General features: G+C 35.5%; 1 protein-coding gene across 1 annotated transcript; it reads right to left on the bottom strand.

The window, feature by feature from the left end:
* Window positions 1-1,616: 1,616 nt before the first annotated feature.
* Window positions 1,617-10,006, bottom strand: LOC116167031 (polycystic kidney disease 2-like 2 protein). The gene is made up of 14 exons (XM_031482268.1): window positions 9,909-10,006; window positions 9,744-9,854; window positions 9,558-9,697; window positions 9,254-9,391; window positions 7,943-8,058; window positions 7,666-7,893; window positions 6,726-6,954; window positions 6,447-6,674; window positions 2,717-2,806; window positions 2,515-2,667; window positions 2,221-2,465; window positions 2,043-2,173; window positions 1,705-1,990; window positions 1,617-1,650 (listed from the first exon to the last, which is right to left on the bottom strand). Exons 1-14 carry the CDS (start codon window positions 9,940-9,942, stop codon window positions 1,617-1,619), a joined length of 2,163 nt encoding a protein of 720 aa, XP_031338128.1. The 5' UTR covers window positions 9,943-10,006.
* Between the last annotated feature and the right edge of the window lie 50 nt (window positions 10,007-10,056).

A 10,056-nucleotide genomic window follows, 5' to 3' on the forward strand; every position in this document is an offset into this window, starting at 1 on the left:
TGTTATTAAAAGGGTCATGAAATTCTTCGACAAAGAGAAAGCTGCCAATGTGTAAGATATTTCCTTTGGGAAAGGGTACAGAGCTAGCTGCCCCTGCGACCTGCGACGCAAATCAACAAAATTCATAACCAAGATTAGGTAATTGTGTATTCCTCTGAAATAAATAGATAGATACTTTTACAAATTGTTATCCTGTAGATCGAAGCCAAACTTGCGGATGATAGGACATGGAAATTTCCTTCAAAGAAGCGACGAAGTGTGACTTCCTACAAAATAAGATTGGATAATTCTGAGAGGTGTCTTGAAGAATGAAATTTACATGACCCAGAAAATAATCAAGATCAATAATTTAGTTAATAAAATTAAGGATAAAACTGGCTACAGTGGAGATAACGTTACACTAAAGCGGCTGTAAATACAAAAAATGTCGCAATAAGCGAAAATTAGGTATAATGGAACGAAGAATGAAAGAAAACGATGCTTTAGGGAAAAACATGAACCCGATCACATTTTTAGACGAAACCTACATCCATCCATTGTATGTGGAGTGCTTGCTAGCAGAAGATGACACTGGTGTATATAAAACGAAGCAGGACGAAATAAATTGGAATGAATTGAAAATGCACATCTCATCATCAAATCGAAAAGTAAGTCGGGAGACAACATAAACCACCTTAAGAGATTGGAAGAAGACATGTTTCAACGCCAAGGATTGTTAGATGAAGCTCCTTCCATACAGCTCACAGCAGATATTTCACGTAAACACTGGTACATCAGACGAAGGTCCTGAAATCAGTGAAGAGGATCTTGTTTAATTTGTTTTAAATACACACTGCTAGGGCATTCTTGATTACCTATAGTAATAACTATTTTGATATTTTGGTTTGTAATTCTTGTACTAAATTTTTTTCTCCAGTTTCCAAATGTAGCCACATAAAATAAATGCAAAATACAACAAGTTTAAATTTACCGCCAAACACTATTCCCACAGACTGTACTTCTAAAATACAGCGACACCAGACCATCGCCTTCTTGACGGACTTGTTTGCTTGGCTTCACTGTAGTCTTTTATTTCAATGGTTTATACTTTATACAATCATTATTATCATTATTTGACTAAGGCATTGAATAAACTTAATTTTTTATTCAATGACTAAGCTCAGGAAGGTTTCGTTGGGTTAGCAACGCTCAATAAACCTGTGTTTACTATTAGCTATGATTTTTGATAGTGAACTATTTAATGATAATGATTGTTAGTATAAATTAGGGATGTAACCGAAGTGGTTATATCTGAACCGAATTCGGAAGCGGAGTTTTTAAATTTGGTTTATCGGAACCCAAATCGGAATCAGAACCGGAATAGGAATCGGAACCATAAAGAAGAGACATGTCACATCTTAAACTACAATACTAATATGTAAATAACAAATTAAGTGACTCGAAAAGAAGCAAATTATACTCAAATACTCAAGGAACACAACAAGTGAAAAGGTAATCAACAGAGAAGGCACGAGGCGAGGAAGGTCCCTGCGCGACAAGTATAAAGGTATTTTTACGCTAACGCACTGATTGTGGCCGCACCGACCCTGTCCATAAACCTCCGATATAACATCCGATTAAAATTTGTCGGAACCGAAATCGGAATCGAAACTGCAAAATCAATCGGAAGTTCCGCTCTTTCGGTCGGAACCGAAGCTCCGTTACATCCCTAGTATAAACCCACCATAAATGTCCAACACATAAAAATTGTTCAAAGCTCCGTTAGTTGTTTCGCAGATGGGACCAGAATTTGGACCGAACCGAAGTACGTATCTGGGGGGTTTAGATTTAGTAATTTCTTTAAAACAATTTAAAAGTTTGTGCAAATTATGACGCTTCCTGCGCAAATTCAGTGTAAAAGGAACTTTAGTTGGGAAGAAAATGTAAGTAATTGCCTCATACCTTTCAATGTCCTCAACGCCAATTATTGCGGCTTTAACTGCCTTATCCCCTACAAAAAATTGTTTTTAGTGTTTAACGTTAATACATACGTAGGTACTTACTGCTCAGATCATACGGTTTTCCTTTCAAATCTGCCATTAGTTTAGTTGCATCGAATTGTCCAATTGATGATGTTGGATCAACATTGAAACGCTCAAAAAACATATCAGTCTCCACAAGCTTAAATCCGCATCTGTCTTCCATGATTAATAAAAAAATGTTTGTCTGATGAAAATTTACCGTAACAAAGCGTAGCGCAATTCTTCGGTGGTTTTCTCATAAGCACCTCTGGCTGAAATTTCTTTAACAGGTTCTTTACTAGCCTTTTTCCTGCAGCGCTTGCAAATGCGGAGAATATGTTTCATTATTTGTGCAATGGAACACGTTATTTTGGGAGCTTCATAATCAGTTATACGTTTTGAAGCATACAGAGTTTGCGTGTTGACATCAGCGTACGTATCGTTAATAAGTGCCAAAAACATGTTCTAAAATAAATGATGTAGCTGTGACAACTACTCATCAGTTGCTGCATACCAGAATAATGATAATAATCACAAACACGTAAACAAGATAGAAAACTGGAGCGACATACTGATTGGCGGCCTGTAGTTGTGCATAGTCGAAATCTCCTAACACAGTACGCATTAATGTGAACATTGAAACTCCAACATTGTGGTACTCGGCAATCTGGAACAATAATTTAAGCGCAAAGTAATTATATTTTGTAAATACTCACTTTGTTACCAAATGCCAAATGTGCAAATATTCCAAACGCAGCAAAAATTATTGCAAAAATTAGCCCAAATGAAATAATTTCTGGTAGACACTGAAAGTGAGTAGCTAAGAAAATTATACATACACATGCACAATTACACAATAAGTGAAATGCGTAGTTTAATGCGTAGGAGCATTACAACATCTAGCAATTCGTACAAAATTTGGAGTGAAAGTGTAGAAGTTCAGGGCGGTAAGCATCTGAAAGGCTCTCTCAACAAATAGAACACTACGAAACTAGCAAGGAGAAATATCGTGTAGGATTGTGTACGTGTAGAACAGACTCCAAGTCTAATGTTAGTAGTAGTTGGGTTATAGCAATCATTGATAATTGTGGTTTTGGAAAGTCTGAAACACTGACACAGTACCGAGTTTCCTACATTTGAGCTAAAGTTTAGGATATACATAAATGTCAAACGAATGGTTCTTTTACATCACTGTGTATATATAGTTAGTTTAAATCGCGCGCCAGAAGTTTGTTAAGGAGGAGATCAACGAGCAAAAAAAAGAGGAGTTAAGCAATAAGCATCTGTAGTGTAGTAACCTTATATTATATACAGTGAAGTTTTTTAAAATGCGAACAGGAGTTTGCATGCAATGTAATTTCGTCGAGGGATGTAAGGTGCGTAATAGACTTCTCTATCGTGGTGTCTTAAATTGAGTAGGATACAATTGGCTATCTTTGTTATTATTATACATACTTACAAATTCGGTTAAACTGGCAAAGTTTACGTGTAGTCTTTGATGTTGATGCATATTCCGATGCGATATTTTGAAAATAATAATTCGTTTCGTAGTAGATAATTGGAAAAATGTGAAAATCGTTTCAAATAAAAGTAGCAAGATTCGATCGGATAAATTCAATGGATATTCAATAGAAATTTTTTTTTCAAAATGGCGGTTTTCGACATATTGACATCAACTTATCCTTGTTTTGAATGGACGCCATATTGAATTTTTAAGTCACTCCATAGAGAAAAAATTTCAAAACCAGTGATACTAAACACTTAGTATTTCATTTGGGAATTAACCTTGCATTTTTCCTCGAATTTTACAATGTATTTCTTATGGCAATAATTCCATGGTCGATTGTGATTGAAACCAAATTCGTTCGTTAGTTGTCTCGCTCGCTGGTTTTATATTTTTGTCTCTATCGAGTGACGTAAAAGTCAAATATGGCGTCCATGTAAAATAAGGAAGTTGATGTCAATATCTGGAAATCCGCCATTTTGCAATTTTTTTTCTACACCTATTGAATTTATCCCATCGAATCTTGCAACTTAAAAAATGAACGGTTGAACAGAATTTTTGGTTCATTAATTTAACATGTCAATTACGTGGGTGGAAGTAACAGTCAAGAAGGCCGTATTTTCTTCTGTTATTGAAATATTTTCAAAGAGTAATTTCGTTCGAATTTGTTCAAAATGTGATAATTGTAAGTATGTAATTCCTCTTGAAATGGCGGATGGTGGCAATTATTCATTTTAGAGAACTTATCTGAACGTTTATTGAGCGAAATTTCGGGTTGTGATTTCTAAAAGTGACAGCGTGACAGTTCCCATTATTGACTACTGGTTAATAATGACCACATTATTAACTACTATGAACAACTGGCGAGAAAGCCTGCTTTACAAGTGGAAAAAAGGTTAATAACAACAAATGAGTACTTCCTCGTTACTTCCCATATACTTCCTCGAACTTCCCGGTACTGCCCTGGACTTCCAGTACTTCCCCGAACTTCCCCGTACTTCCCTGTACTTCCTCATAACTTCCTCCATTCTGTACAATTACTTCCCCTGGTGTTTACCCCCTGGACGGAAGTCGGCCATTGTGGCTCTTTTATTATGCGTGGATCTTAGATCATATACAGAGTGTTACATGGCCATATGAAAAAAAAATGGGTGATAGAGGGGATCAAGACAAGCACTTTTTCCAAATAAACCGAGGGTCCAGCGTGTTTCGTTTGTGAGCCACCCCCAAAGAAGCGGTGAAATTTGGATTTCTTCTTTAATTTTTTTCTCAGCAACCATAACAGTTACAAAGATGGGTGGCACGTCTTTGAATAGGTTTTCGGGTATGCCCTATCCGATTTTGGGAACAATTTTTCAAAATTCCTGCCACGAAAGAGCGCACCCCTCCCTTAGGGGCGCGAAAAAAATTCTGATTTCGACGAAATTTGGTATCTGGGGGTTTTTGAACATGCAAATGACTAATCTGGAATTAGTTTTTGAAAATTCGAAAAAAAAGTTCCACTGCAATTCTTGGCCGGACAACGAAAATGGAGAGAATTCCACGAAATTTGTTGTGTACATACTTGAATTGTCAACATTAATTTATGTTATTAGTAGCAATAGCCATGAAATTTGCGGGTATACCAAAAGCTTAATAATAGTATATTAAGTATGGAGAACGGTAAGGGATTTTTACCGTTCGAAGACAATTGTTTGGAGAAGGAGCGAAGCGACGACTCCAATTATTGTCTGAAAACGGTAACCCTTAACGTTCGACGTGCTTATAACATTTTTTGCGCGATCGAAATTAAAATTATGCGACCAATATAAATATGCACCAAGAAATTAACGAGCAGAATATTATCGAAGTGGTATGGTGTACATTACTAGGTAACCAGTTTATTTGTCAAAATTGAAATTAATAATTTCATAAAATTGTGCATGTGTCTGATGTAGTTTGCTAGCTTTGCACTTCCTTTATGACTTTATGAGCGAGGTATTCGCCGGTGGCAGAATGGTATGTCGAAGATTCTTTACAGAATAAAATTGTAATTGGAATGTGTTAAGAAAAACGAAAGCATATCTTCAAACACATTGCTCTCTATTGCTTCAGGTTTTTGAAGAACGTGTTCTTTCCTATACCCATGGTATCGGACATCGGTCAGAAACGACCGATCGCGCAAAAAAACATGTAAAAACAGTTTTGTATGCACATTTTAATTCTGAACAGCTTGAAACTACAGTTTTTTCTGTAAAATGTACAGAGAGCAGGATATTGCATAAAACTAATTTCCCATGTTCCTACTTACCGTGCACACACCACCCGGTATATCAAAGTTGTATAGAATTTTATGGTCTATAATTTCGAATAACAATATTCTTTTCTAAAGTGAACCATTAAAAAGATATGAGTGAAAAGCTAAGAAACCAAACAAATTTCGGGCGTTTTGGGGGGTGGTACGGGGAAAGCGCAAGGGGTGGGTGGTCGAAAACTTAGATTCTTAACCACCAGATGACTGTCTATGACATGCCCGAAAAATGAAGCAATGAAGCATGGGTATAGGAAATTGGAATTTGGTAACCATTAACTGTTGACATATTCGGTCAGACCATAAAACCAAATATTGTTGTTTCATATTTGTCGACAGAGGTGTAAAATACAATTGTACTAATAATGGAGTAGGCTAAGATCGTCATCTATAAGCACCAAATGTGGGATGCAGTGCCGCTAACATTGTTGCTTATTCTCGTGAAGCAAAGGCAAATCACCAAGTTGTGCTTTTACAGCTGGCCCTTTGGGGTGTAACATTTAAGACGTGCGACCTTTTTAAGAAGCTCACATCAACCAACATTAGGTACCCAAAATGTCTGGCATGATCTTGATTCCTTGTAGGTACAAAAATAAATTGATTACGACAATAAATAGGATAACAGTTTTAAGTAAAATTTAAAATTGATTACCTTAGTGAAGGTGAGATTCAGTTGTCCCATTATTTTACTAACTCTAAGATATTTAAAAAGTTTCATGTACACAAAGAATATAAGTCCTCCTGCAAAGCCATCTTGGATCACTTGAGCCAGGCTGGCTGATTCCAAATTAACGTAGTTGTCAGTAGAATGTAGTTTTTTGGAAGCGAAATTAAACAAAAGCATTCTTGCTAGTGCACTACTATACATACCAAGCGCAGTCTTAAAAAAAACGTATTACTAGAATAGAATTTAATATGAAGGCGTACATACCAATATCATGAATAGGTTTATATAACTCCAGGGATTAAGGAAATATTTATTCTCCATGAGTTTATATTCCTTGCTTGTCAAGAAACCAAGAAAACCTAAATATACAGCGACTAGAACTTGGCATGTCGCAACTACAAAATCCATAAGTCGAAGAAAGTGTATTAACTTTACCGAACGGAACATGGTAGATGGTATAACTCCACCAGTTGGTGCCATTTCAAATACAACTCTAAAAATATGATTAGTGCACCTAATGCAACGAGAATTGTTATTAGTCTAGTACATCTAATTTCGTTTACATGGACCATCCAGAATAAAATTTCATTTACAATGTAAGTACTACCATTGTGCAGGTACTACATATCATAGGTATAATAATTTAATGATTTTAATTGTAATGATTTGATTTTTAGTTTAAAATTAGCATTGATATAAGGATATACCTAACAAATGCGTATTTTTGTCTATTTCAATCCTTGTAGGATGACAATGACTTATTTGAATTAAAACTTGATCTACATCGTTCTGAAGGGAATTTTATAAGCTTTAAGTTTGTTATCTAGTATTCTTCCATAGAAACTAAAAATGAAGAAGATATTCCTACAAAAATTAAAAAAATGTACCTTTTGGGTGGTTTTTGGGAGGGTGTCGCCCCTGCAGGGGCAGGAACTTTTACAAAGTTAAAAAGCAACCCAAGTCATAGTGCTTTTGCTTTAAGGGATTTTGTTTCTGTTCAAACTTAGGTGTACTGGACTATGTGCGTTTCACTACGACAATGTATAAAGACGAAGCAGTCGCCGAGAAATATTGCATTCTAAAAAGATTGATTCTCACTGTTGTACTATTGCAGGTATTTCCTTTCGGTAACTGCTCTGTTCGGACCAAATTTCAAATGTCAAACGTGTAATATTTTGCAGGTAGGTAAAAATAACATACGTACTTTGCAATACAAAATAAATTCACATTCGCATTATAAACGGTAAACTCGAGGAATAGAGCCCTAGTCCCTCTATCGATCCATAGGTCCTTTCTCAAATCTTGCAAAATAATGTGCGTGTAATTCTTTGAATTTCCTGATAGTAATTTTATTATAAACCCTCCAGTGTGATAACTTGACACTGAACCATAATATGACAGACCACCGGTTGAGCTGGAGTAGACCTTTCTCCTGGAACAGGAAATGATTAATAGGAACCACATTTAGAGATTTCAAATACCTATTTTTCTCCGAAACGGTACGGTCTTCGTTTCCAGATGAGAAAGAACCATAGCACCACTTTGTTATGCGTTCTAGAATAGCATTTGAATCGCATGTACGATTACCAACTCTCAGCTAAAGAAAAACAATTAACTCATTTTAAATTTATGACAGAGCCTTGAAAAATTCCACTTTATTGCATAAATCCATAAATTTACCATAGGCCGCTATATTGGCAACAGAAAATTCCAACAGTTCGTTTAAGGAAACTATACAGAGTGTTACATATACCTAAGTATGTAAAACAAGTATAAATTGTGCACGTCTTGTTGTTACAATATGCGCTATGTTTGTCTTTACTAGAAGCATCTGTGGTTAAAATTTAAAAAAAAATCTCCGTAAATATGAAAATTGACATCGCGCAGTTTGCGAATGAGCACATTAATCGTTATTTTTTTCTTGGTTGAGGTGCCAGAGCTATTAGCTACCGAATGCAAAAAGAATGAACTACATATCTTGAAAACTGTAGAAGTAGTTAAGGCCTCGGACGGACAGACGTAAAAATACAGGTTGTTAATTAATGCCATACAGATATTTCAAGGGGTGGTAGCACCCATAGAAATAAGAAAAAAATGCAAACATGTGCGTGGTCTAAAGGACGCCATTTTTATTATACAGGGTGGAAAAGTTTCAATTTTGTTCTTGTATTTTGCGTTTTCTCTCTTATGATCTGGGATAATTGTTTCAAATTTGATAGATCAATTATTTTTTAGAATCTCTACAATAAAGTATCAAAATAGTTGGTCGTAATATACAGGATGTTGCATTTTCTTTGTCACCTGGTATAACCGAGGGTATAACGAAAACGAAGGCCATGCATATATTTGCATTTTTTCTTATTTTGACGAGCATCGCCCCCTGAAATACCTGCATGAAATTAATTAACACACTGTATAGAGGTTCATTTATTACTAGCGAACTTCGTACCGCCTATCGGACAATCTCCCGCTAATTCTAATGCAGCAGAATTGAACATTAGGTTACCTATTTGTACGTTTATGTGTTCTCGCCTTTTTTTTTGAAAAGCATAGTAGCTTCTCAATACTCGATTTATCGATTTTGATGACAATGACAATTATGATAATGTAGTTATATCATGTTTTCAATATAATAGGCATAGTTAGAAGCGCTTACTATTTGGCATTATAGAACTTTAACAATTATAACAATATCTCGTGCGGGAGCCGTATATTTACATACGATTGTAATATTGTATTGTATTGCATGTATTTATTTCTTCTCCTCGAATAAATGTCTTATCTTATCTTACCTGTCTCAAACGTGGCACGCCCAACAAAATATTGTCGTATATTTTTGTCTTCGGGACTTTTGGACGGTTCGATTCTGGCTCTAAATTCTCATACCATTTGTCCCAGTAAAAAGAGTTCAACATCACCTGATCTAAGTACTAGAAGGAAAAAAATATTTGAATTTCTACGATGTTTTGCATTATGGGTACCTGTGTACGCAAAAGTTCGTAACTCTAAAGCTTAATGCTAAATAGTCCAGAAGATTTGCTTTAATGAAGCTATGCAGATAATCTTAGCAAAATGTGAAATTGACTAAAGTCTTACCGCCCAAACGTCTCCAATCAAAAATATATCATGGAAAGTCATGTTAACCCCAGTACTACTATTAAACGGGGATTCGGTAAAAAAGTTTTGAAAATACATATGGTGATAGTAATTTGATGGACTTGCGGAACCCGCCACCACTAGAAATGCGAGAATTATTTTCTTGTTATTGACATATGTACGTACTTGTTGTAGTTATAATCAAAAATAGTAGATGTAGTACCAGTTCCCGTACATAAACCTTCTCGTACTCATCTTGTTCGTAAAGTTCGGCAAGTTCAGTAGTAACCCATAAATCTACAAAGATATAAGAATTCAGTAAATTCGATTGTACCTTTTAAGCAATGTTACTATTTGATATTACAACCCTCTTGGGCATAAACATCTTGGAAGCAGCTTGGTGAATAGTATAAATGTCAACTTAATTAATTTTTCAATTAATTAAAACAAAAGCTCAAGTGCTGCTAGATCAATAATAACTTAAATGTGACTAAACACG

Source organism: Photinus pyralis, unplaced genomic scaffold, assembly GCF_008802855.1.
Source record: "Photinus pyralis isolate 1611_PpyrPB1 unplaced genomic scaffold, Ppyr1.3 Ppyr1.4_LG3b, whole genome shotgun sequence".
Classification (NCBI taxonomy): Eukaryota; Metazoa; Arthropoda; class Insecta; order Coleoptera; family Lampyridae; genus Photinus; species Photinus pyralis.

Excerpts from the sequence above, each read along its gene's own strand:
- LOC116167031 (XM_031482268.1), bottom strand. The coding sequence starts at position 9,942 with ATGTTTATGCCCAAGAGGGTTGTAATATCAAATA. Across the intron at positions 9,392-9,557 it reads TGATTGGAGACGTTTGGGCG|TACTTAGATCAGGTGATGTT; the intron begins GTAAGACTTTAG and ends TTTTCCTTCTAG. Across the intron at positions 2,466-2,514 it reads TGATTATTATCATTATTCTG|AACATGTTTTTGGCACTTAT; the intron begins GTATGCAGCAAC and ends CATTTATTTTAG.